At 46.9% G+C, this 27593-nt stretch overlaps 1 protein-coding gene across 1 annotated transcript in view; it reads left to right on the forward strand.

The window, feature by feature from the left end:
- LOC121556838 (collagen alpha-4(IV) chain-like) overlaps nucleotides 1-27593 on the forward strand; it is a 90218-nt gene that overhangs the window by 21322 nt on the left and 41303 nt on the right. The window contains exon 4 of the mRNA XM_041870742.2: nucleotides 14488-14562. Within this exon, the coding sequence (XP_041726676.2) occupies nucleotides 14488-14562 (75 nt within the window). The remainder of the gene's footprint in view (nucleotides 1-14487; nucleotides 14563-27593) is intronic.

A 27593-nucleotide genomic window follows, 5' to 3' on the forward strand; every position in this document is an offset into this window, starting at 1 on the left:
ACCCCCCAACTAAACCCCACAGGATTAAGGGGCAGCCCTGGACTAAGAGGCATCACCGGACTCAGGGGCAGCACCGGACTAAGGGGCAGCACCGGGCTAAGGGGCAGCACCGGGCTAAGGGGCAGCACCGGACTAAGGGGCAGCACCGGGCTAAGGGGCAGCACCGGACTAAGGGGCAGCACCGGCCTAAGGGGCAGCACCGGACTAAGGGGCAGCACCGGGCTAAGGGGCAGCTCCGGACTGAAAGGCGGATCCTGGCTGGCTGGCTCTGGCGGATCCTGGCTGGCTGGCGGATCCGGGCTGGACGGCTCTGGCGGATCCGGGCTGGCGGCTCTGGCGTCCGGCTGGACGGCTCTGGCGGATCGGTGGAGGAATGCTGAACGGCTCTGGCGGATCCTGGCTGGACGGCTCTGGCGGATCCTGGCTGGACGGCTCTGGCGGATCCTGGCTGGACGGCTCTGGCGGATCCTGGCTGGACGGCTCTGGCGGATCCTGGCTGGACGGCTCTGGCGGATCCTGGCTGAACGGCTCTGGCGGATCCTGGCTGGACGGCTCTGGCGGATCCTGGCTGGACGGCTCTGGCGGATCCTGGCTGGACGGCTCTGGCGGATCCTGGCTGGGACGGCTCTGGCGGATCCTGGCTGAACGGCTCTGGCGGTTCCTGGCTGGACGGCTCTGGCGGAACCTGGCTGGACGGCTCTGGCGGATCCGGCTGCTCATGGCTGGCTGACGGATCTGGCTGCTCATGGCTGGCTGACGGATCTGGCTGCTCATGGCTGGCTGACGGATCTGGCTGCTCGTGGCTGGCTGACGGATCTGGCTGCTCATGGTTGGCTGACGGATCTGGCTGCTCATGGCTGGCTGACGGATCTGGCTGCTCATGGCTGGCTGACGGATCTGGCTGCTCATGGCTGGCTGACGGATCTGGCTGCTCATGGTTGGCTGGACGGATCTGGCTGCTCATGGTTGGCTGACGGATCTGGCTGCTCATGGCTGGCTGACGGATCTGGCTGCTCATGGCTGGCTGACGGATCTGGCTGCTCATGGCTGGCTGACGGATCTGGCTGCTCATGGCTGGCTGACGGATCTGGCTGCTCATGGTTGGCTGACGGATCTGGCTGCTCATGGCTGGCTGACGGTGCTGGCTGGGCGGCTGGCGGTGGAGGCGGACCCCAGCCTCGGAGAGTGGTCATCACCTCCAGCAGGGCGGCTCCCATCCGCATGAGCCGCTCCTGCCCGTCACGAACCCGAGCCTCCAGTCCAGCATAGGCTGCGTCGGCTCCTGCTGATTCCATAGCAGGTGTATGATTCTGTCTGGCAGAAGGCTCTAGCGGCTCCGGTCTGGCGGACGGCTCTGAAGGAACAGGCCGGGCTGGGCTGGTGACGCACCCCGTAGGATACGTGCTTGGAGCAGGAACAGGCCGGTCCGTACCGGGAACACACACCACTGGCCTCAACCGAGGATCAGGAACGGGCCGGACCGGACTGGCAACACACATCAGTCCTTCACGCCGTGCCACACACACTTCCCTCCTTCTACTCGCCACTGGCTCCCGTACTCCGTTAGCCTTCTCTCCTTTTCTCCCTGTGGCAGCCTCCTGCTGCCCAGTCGCCCAAGCCATGTGCCCCCCAAAAAATTTCTTGGGGTTGCCTCTCGTCCACAGGCCTCCAGCCTCGCCTTCTTGCTGCCTCCTCATACCACCTCCTCTCGGCTTTGGCTGCCTCCAGCTCTTCACGAGGGCGGTGATATTCCTCTGGTTGTGCCCAAGGACCCTTTCCAGCCCGAATCTCCTCCCATGTCCAAAAATCCTTAGGAGGCGTCCATAACTCCTGTGTAGGTAGGTCCTGTTGCCGCTTGTTACGCTGCTTGGTCCTTTTATGGTGGGTTATTCTGTCACGATCGTCTGAAGGAGCGGACCAATACGCAGCGTTGCGAGTGAACATGATGACTTTATTAATTAAAGCAACCACGGAAAAACAACAAAAGACGATAGTGAAGTCCAACAGACAAAAATACGGAACCTGGAACAATACCTTAACTTGGAACAATAACCCACAACCCACAGGAGAAAACACACAGAATATATATGGCTCCCAATCAGAGATAACGAGCCGACAGCTGACACTCGTTACCTCCGATTGGGAGTCATAGACCAATCACCACTAGACACAAAACAAATGAAACTCACCCAACCCAACACCACCAAATGAAATACACCCTAGCTCTAACACACAGTCCCGGAGCCAGAGTGTGACACACACATTTTCTATGATATTGAGGTCAGGGCTTTGTGATGGCCACTCCAATACCTTGACTTTGTTGTCCTTAAGCCATTTTGCCACAACTTTGGAAGTATGCTTGGGGTCATTGTCCATTTGGAAGACCCATTTGCGACCAAGCTTTAACGTCCTGACTGATGTCTTGAGATGTTGCTTCAATATATCCACATAATTTTCCTTCCTCATGATGCCATCTATTTTGTGAAGTGCACCAGTCCCTCCTGCAGCAAAGCACCCCCACAGCATGATGCTGCCACCCCCGTGCTTCACGGTTGTGATGGTGTTCTTCGGCTTGCAAACATAACGATGGTCATTATGGGCAAACAGTTCTATTTCTGTTTCATCAGACCAGAGGAGTACAAAAAGTACAATCTTTGTCCCCATGTGCAGTTGCAAACCATAGTCTGGCTTTTTTATGGCCGTTTTGGAGCAGTGGCTCTCAGGATATGTCGATATAGGACTCATTTTACTTTGGATATAGATACTTTTGTACCTGTTTCCTCCAGCATCTTCACAAGGTCCTTTGCTGTTGTTCTGGGATTGATTTGCACTTTTCGCACCAAAGTACGTTCATCTCTAGGAGACAGAACGCATCTCCTTCCTGAGCGGTATGACGGCTGCGTGGTCCCATGGTGTTTATACTTGCGTATTATTGTTTGTAGAGATGAACGTGGTACCTTCAGGCGTTTGGAAATTGCTCCAAAGGATGAACCAGACTTGTGGAGGTCTACAATTTCTTTTTCTGAGGTCTTGGCTGATTTCTTTAGATTTTCCCATGATGTCAAGCAAAGAGGCCTTGAAATACATCCACAGGTACACCTCCAATTGACTCAAATGATGTCAATTAGCCTATCAGAAGCTTCTAAAGCCATGACATCATTTTCTGGAATTTTCAAGCTGTTTAAAGGCACAGTGAACTTAGTGTATGTAAACTTCTGGCCCACTGGAATTGTGATACAGTGAATTATAAGTGAAATAATCTGTCTGTAAACAATTGTTGGAAAAATGGCTTGTGTCATGCACAAAGTATATGTCCTAACCAACTTGCCAAAACTATAGTTTGTTAACAATACATTTGTGGAGTTGTTGTAAAACTAGTTTTAATGACTCCAACCTAAGTGTATGTAAACTTCCGACTTCAACTGTCACGCCCTGACCTTAGAGATCCCTTTTATTCTCTATTTGGTTAGGTCAGGGTGTGATTTGGGTAGGCATTCTAGTTTGTCTATTTCTTTGTTGGCAGGGCATGGTTCCCAATCAGAGGCAGCTGTCTATCGTTGTCTCTGATTGGGGATCATACTTAGGCAGCCGTTTTCCCACCTTAGTTTGTGGGATCTTGGTTTTGTGTAGTGGCTTTGTAGCCTGCAGTACTTTACGTTTGTGGGATCTTGGTTTTGTGTAGTGGCTTTGTAGCCTGCAGTACTTTACGTTTGTGGGATCTTGGTTTTGTGTAGTGGCTTTGTAGCCTGCAGTACTTTACGTTTGTGGGATCTTGGTTTTGTGTAGTGGCGGTGTAGCCTGCAGTACTTTACGTTTGTGGGATCTTGGTTTTGTGTAGTGGCGTTGTAGCCTGCAGTACTTTACGTTTGTGGGATCTTGGTTTTGTGTAGTGGCGTTGTAGCCTGCAGTACTTTACGTTTGTGGGATCTTGGTTTTGTGTAGTGGCGTTGTAGCCTGCAGTACTTTACGTTTGTGGGATCTTGGTTTTGTGTAGTGGCGTTGTAGCCTGCAGTACTTTACGTTTGTGGGATCTTGGTTTTGTGTAGTGGCTTTGTAGCCTGCAGTACTTTACGTTTGTGGGATCTTGGTTTTGTGTAGTGGCGTTGTAGCCTGCAGTACTTTACGTTTGTGGGATCTTGGTTTTGTGTAGTGGCGTTGTAGCCTGCAGTACTTTACGTTTGTGGGATCTTGGTTTTGTGTAGTGGCGGTGTAGCCTGCAGTACTTTACGTTTGTGGGATCTTGGTTTTGTGTAGTGGCGTTGTAGCCTGCAGTACTTTACGTTTGTGGGATCTTGGTTTTGTGTAGTGGCGTTGTAGCCTGCAGTACTTTACGTTTGTGGGATCTTGGTTTTGTGTAGTGGCGTTGTAGCCTGCAGTACTTTACGTTTGTGGGATCTTGGTTTTGTGTAGTGGCGTTGTAGCCTGCAGTACTTTACGTTTGTGGGATCTTGGTTTTGTGTAGTGGCGTTGTAGCCTGCAGTACTTTACGTTTGTGGGATCTTGGTTTTGTGTAGTGGCTTTGTAGCCTGCAGTACTTTACGTTTGTGGGATCTTGGTTTTGTGTAGTGGCGTTGTAGCCTGCAGTACTTTACGTTTGTGGGATCTTGGTTTTGTGTAGTGGCTTTGTAGCCTGCAGTACTTTACATTTGTGGGATCTTGGTTTTGTGTAGTGGCGGTGTAGCCTGCAGTACTTTACGTTTGTGGGATCTTGGTTTTGTGTAGTGGCGTTGTAGCCTGCAGTACTTTACGTTTGTGGGATCTTGGTTTTGTGTAGTGGCGTTGTAGCCTGCAGTACTTTACGTTTGTGGGATCTTGGTTTTGTGTAGTGGCGTTGTAGCCTGCAGTACTTTACGTTTGTGGGATCTTGGTTTTGTGTAGTGGCGGTGTAGCCTGCAGTACTTTACATTTGTGGGATCTTGGTTTTGTGTAGTGGCTTTGTAGCCTGCAGTACTTTACGTTTGTGGGATCTTGGTTTTGTGTAGTGGCGTTGTAGCCTGCAGTACTTTACGTTTGTGGGATCTTGGTTTTGTGTAGTGGCGGTGTAGCCTGCAGTATTTTACGTTTGTGGGATCTTGGTTTTGTGTAGTGGCGTTGTAGCCTGCAGTACTTTACGTTTGTGGGATCTTGGTTTTGTGTAGTGGCGTTGTAGCCTGCAGTACTTTACGTTTGTGGGATCTTGGTTTTGTGTAGTGGCTTTGTAGCCTGCAGTACTTTACGTTTGTGTGCCTTACTGTTGTTTGGTCTGTGTTAATTTATTGAATTAAAATGTTCGCCTACCACGCTGCACCTTGGTCCGAGCCGTCAATCCACAAGCGTGAAATCAACTGAATGCACTCACCACTTTTATGTTATTTATTTTTTTGACTTTTTTGAAACAAGTTATTTTTTTCATTTCACTTCACCAATCTGAACTATTTTGTGTATTACATGAAATGCAAATAAAAATCAATTTAAATTACAGGTTGTAATGCAACAAAATAGGAAAAACACGAAGGGGGATGAATACTTTTGCAAGGCACTGTACGCCTAGTTTCCTGAAACGAGTCACAAATATAGGTAACTCGTATGTACTTGCTTAACCCTTGCAGGTACTGTATATGTGCTTTATTATTTAAATTACATTGATTGTTAAGGTTAATTGATGTGCATGCTAACCTATCTGTCCTGTTACTAGTGTATATGAGGTGGAAGGAAGTCCCATCATGCTTTGACCCTTTAACCTCCACCTCCTGTGTTCGGACCAGGCCTGTGTCCCAATAATCTGTCCATTCTCCCAAATTGCATAGCCACGTGAAGTAGAGGTGCTGAGGGTGCTCCTATAGCCCCTGAAAAATCAGAATAAAAAAACTATATTCATTTTTTAACATAAGTAGTGCACCGGACCGATATAGCCATCTGTATCACGGACAAAAAAATCGCAGCACCCCCATCCCCAAACATCTGCCGAATTGTGCACTTCTTCACTTCCCTTCATGGATTTTAGAGGAAATTACTGATTTATGAAATAGGCTGGAAGCCCCCTCCAGCCCAGCATTTCCCAAACTCGGTCCTCGGGACCTCAAGGTGTGCACACTTTGGTTTTTGCCCTAACAATACACAGCTGATTCAAATTTAAAAAAATCTAATCAAAATCAGATACAATGTAAAACAAGCTAAAATACAGCTCAACACAAATATTCAAGAAAAAAAGGGCAGGGCTATAGAACTCTGGCTTTCAAGAGCCAAAGTAATGCTGGTTTTCTTTTCTAACAGGTAGTTGGCCATAGTCTCGTATGAACCATCCTGTTAGCTTGCGAGGCTAAGTTGGCCATTCGTCATGTCATTCATTCATATTACGCAAAACTACCCTAGATCTTTCCACCAATATCCCTGCATATCCAATATGCATATCCAAAATGCTTAGATAGATTAGAAGTATGTGTGTTAGATGGATACAGAACATTACTTCTGAACATAAATAGAACGTCTCATGGATATGCATGCACATTCTTTTTTTGCATATGAAAACCAAGCAATGAGAGTTGGAGGCTAATCTTAAATCAAAAGGAGAGATAACTACGCCTCTGTCTGCATGCCTGGCCGGCGCTGGGTTTACACAACCCCACCGGAATGTGGTAACACCATCAACACAAATAAGACCGGGGGAAATATCAATCCATCGCACAGTATTCCCTCTAGGCATAACAGAAAAGTGCTTATAGCCTTCTCGTTCCATATACAGCACCTGCATTGAGCGTGTGTTTGTGTGCATGCGTCCGTGCGTATGATATGACCTGTGTCTGGGCGCAGGTCGGTATTTCATGCTGGTTGTGTCTAGAATGCATCCTGTTTCATCCTGTCCATTGTGTTCTGATCAGAGTGGATGAATGAGAGGGAGAGCGAGAGAAAGAGAGAGACAGACTAAGAGAGATAGGTAGGGATGAAAGACTAGGGAGAGGGGAGAAATAGAGAGAGAAGAGAGAGTTACACATACAGTGGGTAAACCTGTAGTTTTGAGTGCTTCTATTCAATTTCAAATGTACAATTGAGTTTTAGGAAAGGTAGAGTTGTCCATTGAAATTGAATAGAAAAACACTAGTTGAAGAATGATCAATTGAACAATTTCAGGGGAGCTGTATGGTTGACTGAATAGATGTGAAGTTTAAGCATTTTCACATTTAACATTTTAAATATTGCCTAGTCAATTAGGAATTTTTAATCAGACCCATATTTTACCCATATTGTATCATTCAATTCATGGAGCATTGTATGAATCTTTCAGAGTCTTTACTGCCACATTATGTCTGTATGCCTGAGCTCCTGCCAGACAGTGCCCTTGGCATTGTGCTTGGTGCTGGATCGGCTGTGTGTCATTCCAGTTCTCAAGGTTAATCATAAACAAAGGCCTTGCTGGGCAACGGTACAAGTGGCTTAATGGTACAAGTGTCCTCAGCTGACTGCCTGATACTGCTTGAAACTCTTTCCCCATGGCTATGTTGTGTTGGTTCAGGTGTCAACATACCACTTGATTCAGATAAGATATATGGGTCAAGACTAATCGCTTGTCATTTTGCATTAATTCATCATGATTCCTTCAATGAATGAAGAACTCATCCTGGTTTGTGGCTGTACTTTGTTTAAATAATCTGGTCTATGCTGTCTGTATGTTGCTGTGTCCGAAATCTGTCTTGCCTACTACTTACTAATATGACATACTGTGTACTAATTGTACTACATACTAATTAGAACATACTCTGTAGTAGAAAACATATGCAATAAGCAACACATATGAACAAACTAGCCTCATCCATACTTAGAATGCGTCATCTAATGCGCAATTTCATTGTTTCCCGCCATTCGTTGATTTTGGTACAGCCCATCTCCTTATCCTCTTATCTGATGCAGTGAATCCGTACTTGTTGAAAAGCCTAAATGAGTGTAACAATTGGGCATTTAAAGCATACTCAATTGTCGAAGTTTCAAAGTCAAACTTTTATTTCCTATTTGCGCATACACATACCCAATCAGTACTATTTAATACGCAAGTACAGGTATTCGGACAGGCCTAGTGTGTATAATAGGGGAAGCGTGGCTGTCACTTATGCGTCCACCCTCGTACCCCAGAACTCTTATCTGTCTCTTGTAACGGGGTTTGAGAGCGAAGCATGCGGACACTCTGCTCAGGGAGAGAGACAATGAGCCTCCACATCTCTAAACCCACACAGGTGATGTCATCAACACCACTTAAACCATTAGGTCCTCTATAAACTACTCGCTCTTTGAAACCTCTGCCAGATGCATTGAAACGTGTGTCTAAATTCACAACCATTGTGTGTGTGTGTGTGTGTGTGTGTGTGTGTGTGTGTGTGTGTGTGTGTGTGTGTGTGTGTGTGTGCTTGTGTGTGTGCACATGTGTGTGTGTGCATGGCACTCTTAGGAAACTTTGCAGTATTTTGTTTTTTTATGTATTATTCTTTACATTATTAGCTCAGAAAGTGTTTTGTAACATTACATAAAGCCTGGGAAAACTATTGGATATCAGAGCCAGATTTCTTTCCAGAGAGACATCAAGGCGCCTGAGTGGCGCAGTGGTCTAAGGCACTGCATCGCAGTGCAAACTGTGCCACTAGAGATCCTGGTTCAAATCCAGGCTCTGTCTCAGCCGGCCGCGACCGGGAGACTCATGGGCGGCGCACAATTGGCCCAGCGTCGTCCAGGGTAGGAGAAGGAATGGCCGGCAGGGATGTAGCTCAGTTGATAGAGCATGGCGTTTGCAACGCCAGGGTTGTGGGTTCGATTCCCACGGGGGGCCAGTATAAAAAAATAAAATAATGTATTCACTAACTGTAAGTCGCTCTGGATAAGAGCGTCTGCTAAATGACTAAAATGTAGATGTTGTAACATACTTTGTTTCATGGAAACATGGCTCTCTTGGGATATTCTGTCGAAATTGGTCCAGCCAGAGGGGTTCTGAGTTCATCGCACAGATAGGAATAAATATCTGTCCGGGAAGCAGAAGGGCGGAGGTGTGTGTTTCATGATTAACGACTCATGGTGTAATTGTAGAAAGATACAAGAACTCAAGTCCTTTTGTTAACCTGACCTAGAATATCTCGCAATCAAATGCCGACCGTATTATCTCCCAAGATAATTTTCTTTGGATATAGTCACGGCCGTGTATATCCCCCCTCAAGCCGATACCACGACGGCCCTCAAAGAACTTCACTGGACTTTATGCAAACTGGAAACCGCATATCCTGAGGCTGCATTTATTGTAGCCGGGGATTTTAACAAAGCAAATTTGAGGACTAGGCTGCCAAGTTCTATCAACATATATGTACTCGCGCTGCCAAAATCCTCGACCATTGATATTCGAACTTCCGGGATGGTTAAAAGGCCCTCCCCCGCCCTCCTTTAGGCAAATCTGACCGCAACTCCATTTTGCTCCTCCCTTCCTATATGCAGAAACTCAAACAGGAAATACCCATGCTAAGGACTATTAAACGCTGGTCTGACCAATCGGAATCCACGCTTCAAGATTGTTTTGATCACGCGGACTGGGATATGTTCCGGGTAGCTTGTGAAAATAATTTAGACAAATATACTGAAACGGTGACTGAGCTTATCAGGAAGTGTATAGGTGATGTTGTGCACACTGTGACTATTAAAACCTACCCTAACCAGAAACCGTGGATAGATGGCAGCATTCGCGCCAATCTGAAAGCGCAAACCACCGCATTCAACCATGGCAAGGTGACTGGGAAATTGGCAGAATACAAACAGTGTAGCAACTCACTCCGCAAGGCAATTCAACTGGCAAAACATCAGTATAGAGACAAAGTGGAGTCGCAATTCAATGGCTCAGACACGAGACATATGTGGCAGGGTCTACAGACAATCACGGACTACAAAAGGAAAACCAGCCACGTCCCCGACGTCTCGCTTCCAGACAAGCTAAACACCTTCTTCGCCCGCTTTGAGGATAACACAGTGCCACTGACGAGGCCCCCTACCAAGGACTGTGGCTCCTTCCCCATGGCCGACGTGATTAAGACATTTAAGCATGTTAACCCCCGCCGGCCCAGATGGGATCCCTAGCCGCGTCCTCAGAGCATGTGCAGGCCAGCTGGCTGGTGTGTTTATGGACATATTCAATCTCTCCCTTTCCCAGTCTGCTGTTCCCACATGCTTCAAGATAGCCACCATTGTTCCTGTACCCAAGAAAGCAAAGGTAACTGAACTAAATGACTATCGCCCTGTAGCACTCACCTCTGTCATCATGAAGTGCTTTGAGAGACTAGTCAAGGATCACCTCTACCTTACCTGTCACCCTAGACCCACTTCAATTTGCTTACCACCCCAATAGATCCACAGACGATGCAATCGCCATCACACTGCACGCTGCCCTATCCCATCTGGACAAGAGGAATACCTACAGTGAGGGAAAAAAGTATTTGATCCCCTGCTGATTTTGTGCGTTTGCCCACTGACAAAGACATGATCAGTCTATAATTGTAATGGTAGGTTTATTTGAACAGTGAGAGACAGAATAACAACAACAAAAAAACAGAAAAATGCATGTCAAAAATGTTATGAATTGATTTGCATTTTAATGAGGGAAATAAGTATTTGACCCCTCTGCAAAACATGACTTAGTACTTGGTGGCAAAACCCTGGTTGGCAATCACAGAGGTCAGACGTTTCTTGTAGTTGGCCACCAGGTTTGCACACATCTCAGGAGGGATTTTGTCCCACTCCTCTTTGCAGATCTTCTCTAAGTCATTAAGGTTTCGAGGCTGACGTTTGGCACTCGAACCTTCAGCTCCCTCAACAGATTTTCTATGGGATTAAGGTCTGGAGACTGGTTAGGCCACTCCAGGACCTTAATGTGCTTCTTCTTGAGCCACTCCTTTGTTGCCTTGGCCGTGTGTTTTGGGTCATTGTCATGCTGGAATACCCATCCACTACCCATTTTCAATGCCCTGGCTGAGGGAAGGAGGTTCTCACCCAAGATTTGACGGTACATGGCCCCGTCCATCGTCCCTTTGATGCGGTGAAGTTGTCCTGTCCCCTTAGCAGAAAAACACCCCCAAAGCATAATATTTCCACCTCCATGTTTGACAGTGGGGATGGTGTTCTTGGGGTCATTCCTCCTCCTCCAAACACGGCACGTTGAGTTGATGCCAAAGAGCTCGATTTTGGTCTCATCTGACCACAACACTTTCACCCAGTTCTCCTCCGAATCATTCAGATGTTCATTGGCAAACTTCAGACGGGCCTGTATATGTGCTTTCTTGAGCAGGGGGACCTTGCGGGCGCTGCAGGATTTCAGTCCTTCACGGCGTAGTGTGTTACCAATTGTTTTCTTGGTGACTATGGTCCCAGCTGCCTTGAGATCATTGACATGATCCTCCCGTGTAGTTCTGGGCTGATTCCTCACCGTTCTCATGATCATTGCAACTCCACGAGGTGAGATCTTGCATGGAGCCCCAGGCAGAGGGAGATTGACAGTTATTTTGTGTTTCTTCCATTTGCGAATAATCGCACCAACTGTTGTCACCTTCTCACCAAGCTGCTTGGCGATGGTCTTGTAGCCCATTCCAGCCGTGTGTAGGTCTACAATCTGGTCCCTGACATCCTTGGAGAGCTCTTTGGTCTTGGCCATGGTGGAGAGTTTGGAATCTGATTGATTGATTGCTTCTGTGGACAGGTGTCTTTTATACAGGTAACAAACTGTGATTAGGAGCACTCCCTTTAAGAGTGTGCTCCTAATCTCAGCTCGTTACCTGTATAAAAGACACCTGGGAGCCAGAAATCTTTCTGATTGAGAGGGTGTCAAATACTTATTTCCCTCATTAAAATGCAAATCAATGTATAACATTTTTTACATGCGTTTTTCTGGATTTTTTGTTGTTGTTATTCTGTCTCTCACTGTTCAAATAAACCTACCATTAAAATTATTGACTGATCATTTCTTTGTCAGTGGGCAAACGTACAAAATCAGCAGGGGATCAAATACTTTTTTCCCTCACTGTATGTAAGAATGCTGTTCATTGACTATAGCTCAGCATTCAACACCATAGTATCCTCCAAGCTCATCATCAAGCTCGATGCCCAGGGTCTGAACCCCGCCCTGTGCTACTGGGTCCTGGACTTCCTGACGGGCCGCCCCCAGGTGGTGAAGGTAGGAAACAACATCTCCACTTTGCTGATCCTCAACACTGGGGCCTCACAAGGGTGCGTGCTCAGCTCCCTCCTGTACTCCCTGTTCAACTATGACTGCGTGGCCAAGCACGCCTCCAACTTAATCATCAAGTTTCCAGATGACACAACAGTAGTAGGCTTGTTTACCAACAATGACGAGACCGCCTACAGGGAGGAGGTGAGGGCCCTGGGAGTGTGGTGCCAGGAAAATAACCTCTCACTCAATGTCAACAAAACAAAAGAGATGATTGTGGACTTCAGGAAACAGCAGAGCGTGCACCCCCCTATCCACATCGACTGGACCGCAGTAGAGAAGATGGAAACCTTCAAGTTCCTTGGCGTACACATCACCGACAAACTGAAATGGGCCACCCACGCAGACAGTGTGGTGAAGAAGGCACAACAGAGCCTCTTCAACCTCAGGAGGCTGAAGAAATTCGGCTTGGCACCTAAATCCCTCACAAACTTTTACAGATGCACAATTGAGAGCATCCTGTCGGGCTGTATCACCACCTGGTACGGCAACTGCACCACCCTCAACCGCAGGGCTCTCCAGAGGGTGGTGTGGTCTGCCGAAAATCATTATCGGGGGCAAACTACCCGCCCTCCAAGATACATACAGCACCCGATGTCACAGGAAGGCCAAAAAGATCATCAAGGACATCAACCACCCGAGCCACTGCCTGTTCACCCCGCTATCATCCAGAAGGCGAGGTCAGTACAGGTGCATCAATGCTGGGACCGAGAGAATGAAAAACAACTTCTATCTCAAGGCCATCAGACTGTTAAATAGCCAACACTAGCACATTAGAGGCTGCTGCTGCCTATTGAAATCACTGGCCACTTTAAGAAATGGAACACTAGTCACTTTAATAATGTTTACAGTCACTTTAATAATGTTTACATATCTTGCACTACTCATCTCATATGTATTTACTGCATTCTATTCTATACTATTCTACTGTATCTTAGTCCATGCCGCTCTGTCATTGCTTGTCCATATATGTATATTTTCTTAAATTCCATTCCTTACTAGTTTTGTGTGTATTAAGTATATGTTGTAAAATTGTTAGATATTACTTGTTAGATATTACTGCACTGTCGGAGCTAGAAGCACAAGCATTTCACTACACCCGCTATAACATCTGCTAAACACTTGTATGTGACAAATAACATTTGATTTGATTTGATGTTTGTGCGTGTGGGCCCACGTGCATGTACAATAGTGTATGACTATATACAAACATTTTTGCCAGAGGATCAGTGATGGAGCCACCTGACTCTCTCCCTCTCATCATCTTCCTTCTCCTCCCTGTGTTGATAGTTGCCGTTGGCAGTGCTATATGAGTCTTTCCCTCCAGGAGACTGATGGCAGTAACTGCAGTAGTAATCAAAGGGCTGTGCAGGGAGCTGTTCTGCTGCATACTCTTATGTCAACAAGGAGCTCATCGCTACCCCCTCTCCTCTCCTTTGTCCTGCAACCCTTCCCCAGACTGTCGATGTAAAGGAATTACCTGGGTCATGCTCATTAGGACACCCAATGGGAAATGTCTGAAATTATTTTGCTTATTGGACCAGGATGTCCAGTTAGTCCCTCCCTTTTCAGTCTTTTTTCTTAAATCCCATGACTTTACTGGACTGCTCTATGCCACAAGATAGATGTGTATATGACACATCTGTTCAATAATACTGTGTGTTAATCTTCTAGCCCTTTCATTTCTATACCAACTCGTCTGTTGACTATACTGTGAATGCAATGTCATGCATCACTGGGTTGTTTGTGGTAATTATTTGTGGTAATTATTACGGTGTTGAACAGCGTTTTGGGTTGGCATACTGTGTGATGGTTGGTGGGAGCCGCTGTGCCGTTCGCTCGCTCTGTCTATATTTTCCACTCTGGGCTCTGTTTTAACAAACCTAACGCAAATGTAAATCTCAGCGCACCTGCTGTTGCGTTGTTGGTGTGTCAGAAATATTTGTGATATTTTTTGACAGTGGGAATTGTTGGCGCAACACCTGTCATTAGTGCAAAGAGGCAGTGCCCATTTTTACAAGTCAAAATTGCCTTAACACCAGAAATAGAGCCCCCTGTGTTAGTTCATGGATAGCCCTGCAAAGACCTAGGTCATTTTTGTCTGGTAAGGAGTTATTTTGTGTGTGATTTTATTGAACCGATAGGACAGTGGAGAGAAGACAGATAGCGACTGTGTGTTTGTGTCGTGCAGGTGGACCAATGCAATATGTATGACAGTGGCTGTGTGTTTGTGTCTTGCATGACAGTTACTGTGTGTTTGTGTCTTGTAGGGGGACCAACCGGAGGAACCCTGTGGGGGGCGGGACTGTTCCACCTGCCAGTGTTTCCCTGCCAAAGGAGCCCAGGTAAGACTCCTTACACTTACAGTACACACCGTCCAATCACAACATAGACTACAGTGTGACATCCCACACCACACATTCTAACCAGGAATTGCCATAAACCACAGAAGGGGTGCTCAATCCTTGGAGTATGTAAATGAAGTGATGGGGAAGAAATGTCCCTTCAATTGAAATGCTGATGTGTTTTCAGAGCAAACTTCTACGTCAGAACCTTCATGCCAGCCCTAACCGTCAGTCTGTAACCAGTTTGGATGTATGGTTTATGTGAATGAAACAGCTGGAGTGTTTCTAGCCCCAGGAGCCAAGTGTCACAACGTTGCCATATCAAATTAATTATAATAAAACAAAAGCATTCTACCGCAGCTGACCTGAATGAATGAATTTACATAATATGGGGCTATTATGTTTAGTTTTATGCTCATACACTGTAAAACCAAGTGTTTAGGGATCTGAACGCATAACTAAACACTTTTCGGTAACTTATTTAAATGAAAATGTGTCTCAGTGTTTCGATTTTAAACACAATAACATGTTTATTCACTGTAACACTTTTTAAAAACAGGAACACATTTATTCAGCACAAGGCGTTTAGGTTTTAAGCAGTACTGTAGGGTGTAAAGCCATACTTGCATATTTCCCAGCATGCCTTTCGAGCGAATGTGAGAGACATGGTTGTTGCAACTCTTAATCCGCTTTATTACCACATACTATATACATTTCAAAAAGCCTTTAGTTATGGTCTATTTGTCCTCAATATTTTGGTATGAAAATTCTGGCTCATGTGCCACATCAGACCTGCAAATCACGATGCTCTGGTTTGTGAAGTGATTAGTAATTCCTATCGGAATCCAGCCAGAGAGAGGATATCCAACAATTGGAATATTTTATCACCTACAACTTGCCCTCAGAATGACTGCTAAAGATGAAAGACTACCTGAACCATCTAAACTGGAATAACATCTCAGTAAGGGGTGCAATAAATCCAACTCCTTACAGATTGGATTAGTTTAGAAAAATGTAAGTTATTTAGCTTTGTTTAGTATAAGATCAGTTAATCAATGTGTATGAGGAAAAAAATACTAAAACAATCTATTCTCAAAATCTACCTGTAACAAAGCATGCTGGGAAATATGATAATGAGGCCCCTCCCACATCTTTTTCACTCTGAGATATGATGGGAAAGACACTTAGGAGATATATTATGTTCTCCTGGTTGGAAACTGACTGGGAAAAGCTGACTATCATGTTAAATCTTGCATTCTAAACTCATGTGTTTAAGATGAGAACACTTATTGGCAAATCTAAATTTCTAATGTTTAAGTTTTAAAGACAGACATTTAGGTTATACATGTGTCACGTTTCATGGTTTTAGAGTGTAGATTTCTAAGGTTTGAGAATCCCAGCATAGATTTTGAGCTGAAGCTGGTAGGGATGTAATGGCAGAGACACAAGGGAATGTGGAAATAATATGTGGAGAGTAGATCTATAGAACCACAGCGCTGTTCAAGATCAGGTGCCATACAGCAGCTTGCGAAAATATTCACCCCAATTGGCCTTTTTCCTATTTTGTTGCCTTACAACCTGGAATTAAAATGGATTTTTTGGGGGTTTGTATCATTTGATCCACACAACATACCTACCACTTTGAAGATGCAAAATATTTTTTTCTTGTGAAACAAACAAGAAATAAAACCCAAAAAAAAAGGACACTTGAGCGTGCATAACTATTCACCCCCCCTTTGTCCTGCTCATTGTCCTGCTGGAAGGTGAACATCCGTCCCTGTCTCAAATCTCTGGAAGACTGAAACAGGTTTCCCTCAAGAATTTCCTTGTATTTAGCGCCATCCATCACTCCTTCAATTCTGACCAGTTTCCCAATGGCTTTTTTCTGGCCACTCTTCCGTAAAGCCCAGCTCTGTGGAGTGTACGGCTTAAAGTGGTCCTATGGACAGATACTCCAATCTTCGCTGTGGAGATTTGCAGCTCCTTCAGGGTTATATCTGGTCTCTTTGTTGCCTCTCTGATTAATGTCCTCCTTGCCTAGTCCGTGAGTTTTGGTGGGCGGCCCTCTCTTGGCAGGTTTGTTGTGGTGCCATATTCAATTTTTTTATATTGGATTTAATGGTGCTCCGTGGGTGTTACAGGAGGGGTTCGCAGTTCCGGAGCAACCCACAAGGTGTCATCCTCCAACAACCTTAGGCACCTCTTCACTCACAGTCTGGACTAATCATTATCTTATTGGTGTCACCTGCTCTCCTGTGTAGTTATGCCCTCACTTCCCTGTGTTGCCTTGCTCAGTTTTCTCTGCTAGTTTCTCCATATCCAGCAGTACTATGCAGTGTCTGATCGGAGACCTATGAACAGGTACTTGAGAAGTGTTCTCCCTGTTTCGTTATTTGTTTCAGTCTTAGGTAGTATTTTGTATTTTGGCTGTCAGCCGGTTTTTGGAGACTTATTTGTTCCACCTTTCTTTTATCATGATAAGTCCGTTATTTTTTATTCTGGTTTCGGGACCACCTGTAAAGATCCTTGTTTCACCATCTCTGTCTACTGCCTACTGTATATCCTGCACCGCTCCTGGGTCACACCTCACACCAACTCTTACAGAAAACTGAGCCACTATGGCCAAGCGGAGCCAGCACAGAATTGGAGCGCATTGGCAACACAGAGAGCTATGCTGAACCAACACGACCACAGCCTGCAGCAGATCACCGAGAATCTCCGCCAGCTGACGATCGCCTTGCAGAGCTGGGTGGACACCCGACCAGCCCCGGCAGCGGCGTCTCCAGTCTCGCCTGTGACATCGCGGGAACCCCGCTTACCATCTCCGGAGAGGTATGACGGACGTCCAGAGGGCTGCAGGGAATCCTCACCCAGTGTTCCCTGGTATTCAGCATACAACCCTTCTCCTTCCCGACGGAGCAGGGCCGGGTTGCCTACATCATCACTCTGTTGACGGGTCAGGCCCTTTCCTGTGCTAATGCGGAGTGGGAGAGCCAAATTCCGGTGTGCTCTGACTCCTACCAATTCACCCGGGAGCTACGCAAGGTGTTCGACATCTCTCGGGTGGTGTCGGGGCACGAGGCCAGGAGGCAGCTCATGGCCTGTCGGCAGGGTGACCGTTCGGTGGCGGACTACTCCGTGGAGTTCTGGACCCGGGCTTGAGAGGCAGGATGGGAGGAGGCCGCCCTGGTCATCCTTTACGCAACAGGGGCTATCGGAGGGGATGAAGGACAAAATCTCCTTCAGGGAGCTGCCTGAGTGGGTAGACGTGGGGTTGGCCCAAGGGTGGAGTGTTACGTTACTGCCCTCTCCAAGCCGGTTCCGGTCATGGGACTGGACGGCAGGCCATAGGGGTCGTGCTTCATCACCCGGCACACTGTCCCCGTGCATGTCCGGGTGGTAGAGGGGCTATGGGAGGATATCCAGTTTTTCATTGTGGACTCTTGAGTGTCTCCTCGTTCTCGGGAACCCCTGGCTGGTCTTCCACAAATCCCGGATAGACTGGTCCACGCGGCGGCTCATCCTGGAGGGAGGCTCCGCCCCTGTCCTGTTCCGGTCTCCACCGACCACTCATTAGCCCAAACCACAGTCCCAGGCCACCTGCCAGTCTTCACTTCTTCCCCAGGTTCCGCACTCCGAACCGTCTACCGCCTAGCGGCGGTTGCCACCGGGAGGACGGCGGCTACATACTCCATCACCAGCCCAGACCTGTCAGGCGTTCCCCGGGAGTATTGGGATCTGGGGGAGCTGTTTAGTAAGAGGCGTGCCAAGGGCCTACCTCCTCAAAGGCCAAATGAATGCGCTATCGATCTCCTGCCGGGCGCCATGCCCACACGAGGGCAATTGTTTTCCTTGTCCCGGCCGGAGACGCTGGCCATGAGGGAGTATATCGACCAGGCACTCGTCGAGGGTCACATCCGTCCCTCTACCTCACCTGCGGGCGCGGGATTCTTCTTCATGGGGAAAAAGGACGGTGGGCAGCAGCCGGCATTGATTACCGGGCGCTCAATGACATGAAGGTTAGAACCGCTACCGACTCCCCCTGATGACAACGGCATTCAAGTCATTGTAGGGAGCCCGGGTCTTCACCATCTGGACTTACGCAATGCCTACAACATGGTGAGGATTCGGGAGGGGGACAAGTGGAAGACAGCTTTTAACACACCCAGTGGGCATTCCAAGTACCAAGTCATGCCGTTCGGTCTAGCCAACGCGCCTGCGGTGTTCCAGGCGTTGGTCAATGACATGCTCCGGGACCTCCTTGACTACAGCGTCTTCGTGTATTTGGATGACATAATATTCTCAAAGGACATGTGTGAACACCAGCAGCACGTTCAGCAGGTCCTCCAACGCCTTCTCCGTCACCAGCTCTATGTCAAGGCGGAGAAATGTGTTTTCTACACAGAGACAGTCTCCTTCCTGGGGTTCATCGTCACCCAGGGGGACCTACGGATGGACCCAGCCAAGGTCAGTGCGGTACTGGACTGGCCCCAGCCCTCATCCCTCAAGCAACTACAGCGGTTTTTAGGGTTCGCTAATGTCTATAGGCGATTTATTTGCAATTTTAGCTCCCTAGCCGCTCCCCTGACAGCGTGCGCTCCTTCGCCTGGACCCCGGAAGCGGGGAACACATTTGATGCGCTTAAGAAGTGCTTTACATCGGCCCCGGTCCTAGGGCATCCTGATCCGTCCCTGCCATTCATTGTGGAGGTGGATGCTTCAGATGTTGCGGTGGGAGCAATCCTGTCCCAGCGGTTCCTTACAGACAGTAAGACTCACCCCTGCACGTTTTTCTCCCGTCGGCTATCCCCGGCGGAGCAGAATTATGACGTGGGGAACCGTGAGTTGCTAGCGGTCAAGCTCACCCTGGGGGAGTGGAGGCATTGGCTAGAGGGGGTCGCCCATCCATTCGTCGTATGGACGGACCATAAGAACGTAGCATACATTCAGGGGGCCAAGAGGCTCAACTCGTGCCAGGCCATGTGGGCGTTGTTCTTCACCAGGTTCCGGTTCACCATCTCATACCGTCCGGGGTCGAAGAACACCAAGCCTGACGCGCTCTCCCGGCAGTTCAACCCCATGGACCTGGTGGAGAGGGACAAATCATTGTCCCCAAAGCCCTGATTGCTGCCCCAGATTCGTGGGGAATCGATAGGCTGGTCAGAGCAGGGGCGCTGTTACAGGAGGGGGTCACAGTTCCGGAGCTACCCACTAGGTGTCATCCTCCGACAACCTTAGGCACCTCCTCACTCACAGTCTGGACTAATCATTATCTTATTGGTGTCACCTGTGTCTACCTGTTCACCGGTGTATTTATGGCCTCACTTCCCTGTGTTTCCTTGCTCAGTTTTCTCTGCTAGTTTATCTATGTCCAGCAGTACTACGCAGTGTCTGATCGAAGACCTATGAACAGGTACTTGAGAAGTATTTTGTATTTTGGCTGTCAGACGGTTTTTGGAGACTTATTTGCTCCGCCTTTCTTTTATCTTGATAAGTCCGTTATTTTGTATTCTGGCTTTGGGACCACCAGTAAAGATCCTTGTTTCACCATCTCTGCCTACTGCCTACAGTATATCCTGCAATACACCTGGATCACTTCTCACACCAACCCTTACAGTGGGATGTTCAAAGTTTCTGATATTTTTTTATAACCCAACCCCGATCTGTACTTCTCCACAACTTTGTCCCTGACCTGTTTGGAGAGCTCCTTGGTCCTTCATGGTGCCGCTTGCTTGGTGGTGCCCCTTGCTTAGTGGTGTTGTAGACTATGGGGCCTTTCAGAACAGGTGTACTGTATATATACTGAGATCATGTGACAGATCATGTGACACTTAGATTGCACACAGGTGGACTTTATTTAACTAATTATGTGACTTCTGAAGGTAATTGGTCACACCAGATCTTATTTAGGGGCTTCATATCAAAGGGGGTGAATACATATGCACTCACCACTTTTCCGTTATTTATTTTTTAGAATTTTTTGAAACAAGTTATTTTTTTCATTTCACTTCACCAATTTGGACTATTTTGTGTATGTCCATTACATGAAATCCAAATAAATATCCATTTAAATTACAGGTTGCCAAAGGGGATGAATAATTTTACAAGGCACTGTATGTATCAAGTGCTGATTTAATATCAGTTTTGCCTTTTAGATCTCAATGAATACCATTACATGGGCAGAGGGGACCTTCTCCTAGATCAGACACTCCTACTCTGAGACCCTTGATACAGTGCATACAGGCCCTGGTCACCAAACACAGTGAGGACACCAGTAGTGCCAGGCCTCCAGTCACAGGGTAGCGCAGAACAGTGCCTTCATAAAGGAAATGGTGTAACCTTCAGCCTCCCTAAAAATGACTTTCACTCTCTAGAGATTGGGCAGACTATGATAATATTAACATTGAGATGTATTTAAGAGATTTAGAAGAGTTTGAAGTCTGGGTTTAGGGCTCTGGGCATTGACCAACAGGGCTAAGTACGAGACTTGGTTTGGGGGAGGGGGATAGAGAACAAAGAGGGGTCTTAAAATGGTCCCAGTGTGTTTCTGGGGTAGAGAGTGGTAAAACGCTGCCTAGTGAGTGTGTTAATGGAGGAAAGACGTTTATAGTGAGACACAGCTAATGGGATTAGCGGTGTTTCGTATCAGGGGGGGATTTCCCTCACTGCACACACACACACGTGCGCATGCATGTACTCATTGCAGATGCACACACATACAAACACATACACACCCCGTCCTCTACCCACCCTGCTGAGATGTCAGCACACTGACCTAGATGTGTGCCAGCTTAATGAGCCTTAGCACGCTCACTCCCATTCAGGTGTGTTGCATTCGCAGGTCTATGTAATAAATGCTATGAAAATGTTTATCCCCCCACAACACATTACAGCAATATTCCATCTTCACGTCTGCTCACACATTTTCAGTTATGCTTATGGGTAGGTACAAGGTAGGAAAGCTTATTGTCAATGAGAGTCGGAGAGGTTTAGATATATGGCCAGGCTGTTTTGCTAACTCTGGAATATGGCAGTGTAAGGGCACAGATGCCACAGAGGCAGCCAGATTCCCAATGATATCCTTTACCAGAAAAGTGACAAATTTACTGCATCCTTGTAAAGCTGAAGAGCACAATTACAGTGAGCAGTGCAGTAAAGTGAGTGTGCACAGGTACTCAAAGAAGCTTCAAGAGCCAAGGTAGACAAGACATACACGCATGCATGCATGCACAGACATGTAGACAGAATACCACAAACACACACACACACACACACACACACACACACACACACACACACACACACACACACACACACACACATGCATGCACACACACACACACACACACACACACACACACACACACACACACACACACACACCTGTTCATTGATGAAGTGCCCTTTCAGAAGGCCTCCTCTTTAATCAGTCTATAGTGGCAGGGGGAGCGACTGGTGAGAGGGGACTAGAGATCCCTGGAATGTGGAAGGATGAAGAGCTCAGTCATAAATTAGTAATGATCCTCTAATCACCAGATTCCAACAGCCACCAATGATTATGGCGTTAACATACAACCACCAATGATTATGGCGTTAACATACAACCACCAATGAATACAGACTATAGGCACAGCCCCTAGAGCTAGCACACAGCTACCAATGAATACAGAATATACAGTGCATTCGGAAAGTATTCAGACCCCTTGACTTTTTCCACATTTTGTTACATTACAGCCTTATTCTAAAATTGATTAAAACAATACAAATCCTCATCAATGTATACACAATATCCTATAATGACAAAGCAAAAACAGGTTTTTAGAATTTTTTGCAATTGTATAAAAAATTGAAATATCACATTTACTTAAGTTTCAGATCCTTTACTCAGTACTTTGTTGAAGCACCTTTGGCAGCGATTACAGCCTCGAGTCTTCTTGGTTATGACGCTACAAGCTTGGCACACCTGTATTTGGGGAGTTACTCCCATTCTTCTCTGCTGATCCTCTCAAGCTCTGTCAGGTTGAATGGAGAGCGTCGCTGCACACCTATTTTCAGGTCTCTCCAGAGATGTTCGATCGGGTTCAAGTCCGGACTCTGGCTGGGCCACTCAAGGACATTCAGAGACTTGTCCCAAAGCCACTCCTGCGTTGTCTTGGCTGTGTGCTTCGGGATGTTGTCCTGTTGGAAATCGAACCTTCACCCCAGTCTGAGGTCCTGAGCGCTCTGGAGCAGGTTTTCATCAACAATCTCTCTGTACTTTGCTCCGTTCATCTTTCCCTCGACCCTAACTAGTCTCCTTGCTGCTGAAAAACATCCCCACAGCATGATGCTGCCACCACAATGCTTCACCGTAGGGATGGTGCCAGGTTTTCTCCAGACAAGACGTTTGGCATTCAGGCCAAAGAGTTTAATCTTGGTTTTATCAGACCAGAGAATTGTGTTTCTCAAGGTTCTCCCATCTCCACAGACGAACTCTGGAGCTCTGTCAGAGTGACCATCTGGTTCTTGGTCACCTCCCTGACCAAGGCCCTTCTTCCCCGATTGCTCAGTTTGGCCGGGCGGCCAGCTCTAGGAAGAATCTTGGTGGTTCCAAACTTATTCCATTTAAGAATGATGGAGGCCACTGTGTTCTTGGGGGACCTTCAATGCTGCAGAAATGTTACTGTTGTGTTTTTGGACATTTGCATCTCTTTCCAGCTCAGGCCACTACCTCCACCTGCTTCAAGATGTCCACTATCATCACCGTGCCCAAGAAAGGGAAAGTAGCTGAATTGAATGATACCGTACCATAGCACTCACCTCCGTCATCATGAAGTTCTTAGAGAAGCTAGTGAAAGACCACATCACCTCCTCCCTCCCCGACACACTCAACCCTCTCCAAATCACCTACATCCCTGACAGATTCACAGACAATGCAATTGCCATTGCACTGCACACTGCCCTCACCCACATGGACAAAAGGAATGCATATGTGAGGATGCTGTTCATCAACTACAGCTCGGCCTTCAATAACATAGTGCCCTCTAAGCTCACCACAAAGCTCACAGCCCTGGGAATGAACTCCTCTCTAGGCAATTGGGTCCTGGACTTCCTGATGGGCTGCCCCCAGGTGGTGAAGCTAGTCAACGTCAAGTTTGCTAATGACATGACAGTAGTAGGCCTGATTCCCCGAGTGGCACAGCGGTCTAAGGCACTGCATCTCATTGCTAGAGGCGTCACTACAGACCCTGGTTCGATTCCAGGCTGTATCACAACCTGGCCGTGATTGGGAGTCCCATAGGGCAGCACACAATTGGCCCAGCATCGTCCGGGGTAGGCTGTCATTGTAAAAAAGTATTTGTTTTTAACTGACTTGCCTAGTTAAATAAAGGTAAAATAAAAATTTCTAACAACGACGAGATGACATACAGGGAGGAGGTAAGCACTGTGATGGCGTGGTGCCTCTACCTCAATGTCTGCAAAACAAAGGAGCTGATTGTGGACCTCAGGAGGAACCAGGCTGGGCACGCCCCCATCCTCATCAATGGGGCAGCTGTGGAGACGGTCAAAAACTTCAAGTTCCTCGGCGTGCATATCTCCGAGAAGCTGAAATGGTCAAACCACACGGACACCGTGGTGAAGAAGGCACGTCAGCGACTCTTCAACCTCAGGATACTGAAGAAATTTGGCCTGTCTCAGAGGGCCCTCTCAGTGTTCTACAAGAGTACCATCGAGAGCATACTTTTGGGCTGCATCACAGCCTGGTATGGCAACTCCACCGCTGTGGACTGCAAGGCGCTACAGAGGGTGGCGTGCTTAGCCGAGAGCACCATTGGGTGCACACTGCCTGTCCTCCAGGAAACCTACAACACCACATGTTGCAGGAAGGCCAAGAAAATAATCAGGGACCCCAGCCACCCGAGTCATGGCCTGTTCTCCCCGCTTCCGTCACAGTACAGGAGCATCAGCGTGATAACTGGAAGACTGGCCAATAGCTTCTACCCCCAGACCATAAGGCTGCTGTATAGCCACTAGGCAGCTACCTGCTCCCCTGTCCCATCTCCTGCCCCCCCACTCACTTCCTACCCCCCACCCCATTACCCTTATAGATACTCCCCCAACAAACAATGAACATGAGCATTTTTAGCCCCTCCCTCTTTCAGTGTGTTTTTTTCCATTTGGTGCCAAATGAACATGACCCTGTTGACATCATGAAAGGTGTGAGTAGTGGTGTGCTGACACTCCAACCAGAAATTGAAATATTTAATAAAGTCCAGATAGGGTGCTCAGTCCTTGGAGTGTGTCACTGAGTTGTTGAGAAGAAAAGGTTCAGGGCAGCAACTGAAATACCTTCAATGGTCGTTAATGCTGACGCTGGGTTGAAAGCTAATGAAAAGTGTGTTTTCTGTAGAGAATCTGTAGAGTGCAGATTCATTGGGAACCTGAATCCAGGCAAGAGACAAGGTCAAGGTCACACACCTTTTTATGAACTACAGACAAGACACTGGCAACTCATTAATGACAGCTATGGTAGTTAAATATTGAGAGCTTATCTAGTCCACAGAGCAAAAATGACACTACAAGGACCAGAGCACACACATACACACACTGATTATGACCTCGATTTCAACAAGAAGTAGACGTCTGACCTCTCGACACCTCAACAAATTCTTACAACTGCGACAAAACACACTCTAGCTGACACACCTGTCATTATGTATGATTTGTGTGGTAAATACAGGTAAACACTTCTTTGAAGTTATGTAAGAGTTGGTTAAACGTTGGAGTTGGAACCACTACTTGTTCTGGTGATGGGTGTACTGGTCAAGGCCTGGTAAGAGGCTGTAGGAGCTACAAACCTGTTGTATCTGAGTTGGTTAAATGTTGGAGTTGGAACCATTACTTGTAGTGGTGGTGAGTGTACTGGCCTGGTTAAGGCCTTGCTTGCGGAGGCCTGGTGAGAGGCTGTAGGAGCGACTAGCTGAGTTGTATTTGGACAGCTGGGGCGCGACTGTAATTTGCTGTACTAGCCTCCATGGCTTGGCTCACACAATGGCTGCTGTGACACGGACTCAATGGGAATCAGGGGTCTTAGTGATTTTCACAGGCCTGCGAGCTGGGAGAAAGACAGGGGCACGCAGAGTGTTCAGCACTGAGCTTCTGTCACATCCACTCTGAACACGCCAGTCAACACCGGCTCTATTCCCTAGTGCTGCACACACTTACACTAAGACAAAGACACACACACAAGTAGACACCCACACATACGCACAGAGTACATTTTCCCCGTCATACCCTTTTCAAATACAGACACATACAGACACAAACACACACACTTCCTCACAATTTAGTTTAACTCACTAGCATAAACGTTACAGTTATATTCAAGCAAAACACACACTTTTACACTCACACTGTGTGACTGTATCCCCAGGGGTATTGGTTGACACTGTGGCTAGAGTGTGTGTATGGGAACAGCCTGCTACAGTAAAACTAAGTCAGAGCTGTGCCTCCCTGGTATAGACCTAGAGCCATGGTATTAGAACAACGTCCTGCTTTACTCTTATGGGTAGCTACACCCACTATGGCCGCCGGTCCACCCATCACAGAAAATGTACTTGAATGGGAATGTATGTCCTAGTAATTATATTCCTCTGCCTGTAGACCATGGTGACTGCAGACTAGAAGCTAGACTCAGACAGAAAATATGAATCAATATTTTAATCAAAGTGTGTGTGTGGTGTGTGGTATGTGTGTGTGGTATGTGTGTGTGGTGTGTGGTATGTGTGTGTGGTGTGTGTGTGTGTGTGTGTGTGTGTGTGTGTGTGTGTGTGTGTGTGTGTGTGTGTGTGTGCTGCCCCCTACTGACCCCTACTGCCCCATGTGACTTGAATGAGGCACACCCTAATTCCAAAGACTTCTGACTATGTAAAATCACTACATTGACTTATTGAATGTCTTTGAATGCATCATTTAATCTTTATTTATTTATACAGCTGGTGGGTCTAATCCTGAATGCTGATTGGTTAAAACCACATTCTAGCCGGTCTCTATTCCACAAGTTACCACCGGCTAAATCTATGACGTTAAAATGCCTATTTACTCTGTTCCATCTGACTGCACAATCCACTGTCTCATCAGCCCAGCCAGGCACTTTATCGACTTGATCTCAACTATGAAAACCATCTAGACATTACCTCACATTTCTTTTAGATTAACATTTAGTTTTCAACAGCGGATATTTGTATAAACCTTGTCTGTCTCTCTGACATTTGCAACATTGTTCCAATATTCAAATTTGATCTCCAGCTGTCCCATAGTAATGAACGAGTCGGGATGAGACAGACAGGCAGGCAGCGTTTCTCAGCCAGTCAAAATCATGAATCAGCTGGCATAATTTTTATGGATATACAGTGCCTTCGGAAAGTATTCAGACCCCTTGACTTTTTCCATATTCTGTTACGCTACAGCCTTATTCTGAAATTGATTAAATTGTTTTTTTACTCAACAATCTACACACAATACCCCATAATGACAAAGCAAAAACAGGTTTTTAGAAATTGTACTTAATTCATAAAAATAAAATAAAATGGAAATATCACATTTACATAAGTATTCAGAACCTTTACTCAGTACTTTGTTGAAGCACCTTTGGCAGCGATAACAGCATCGAGTCTTCTTGGGTATCACGCTACAAGCTTGGCACACCTGTATTTGGGGAGTTTCTACCATTCTTCTCTGCAGATCCTCTCAAGCTCTGTCAGGTTGGATGGGGAGCATTGCTGCACAGCTATTTTCAGGTCTCTCCAGAGATGTTAGATCAGGTTCAATTCCCATCTGGAGCAGGTTTTCATCAAGGATCTCTCTGTACTTTGCTCAGTCCCTGCTGCTGAAACACATCCCCACAGCATGATGCTGCCCCCACCATGCTTCAGCGTAGGGATGGTGCCAGGTTTCCTCCAGACGTGACACTTGGCATTCAGGCCAAAGAGTTCAATCTTGGTTTCATCAGACCAGAGAATCTTGTTTCTCATGGTCTTAGAGTCATTTAGG

This window comes from Coregonus clupeaformis, chromosome 19 (genome assembly GCF_020615455.1).
Source record: "Coregonus clupeaformis isolate EN_2021a chromosome 19, ASM2061545v1, whole genome shotgun sequence".
NCBI classification, from domain to species: domain Eukaryota; kingdom Metazoa; phylum Chordata; class Actinopteri; order Salmoniformes; family Salmonidae; genus Coregonus; species Coregonus clupeaformis.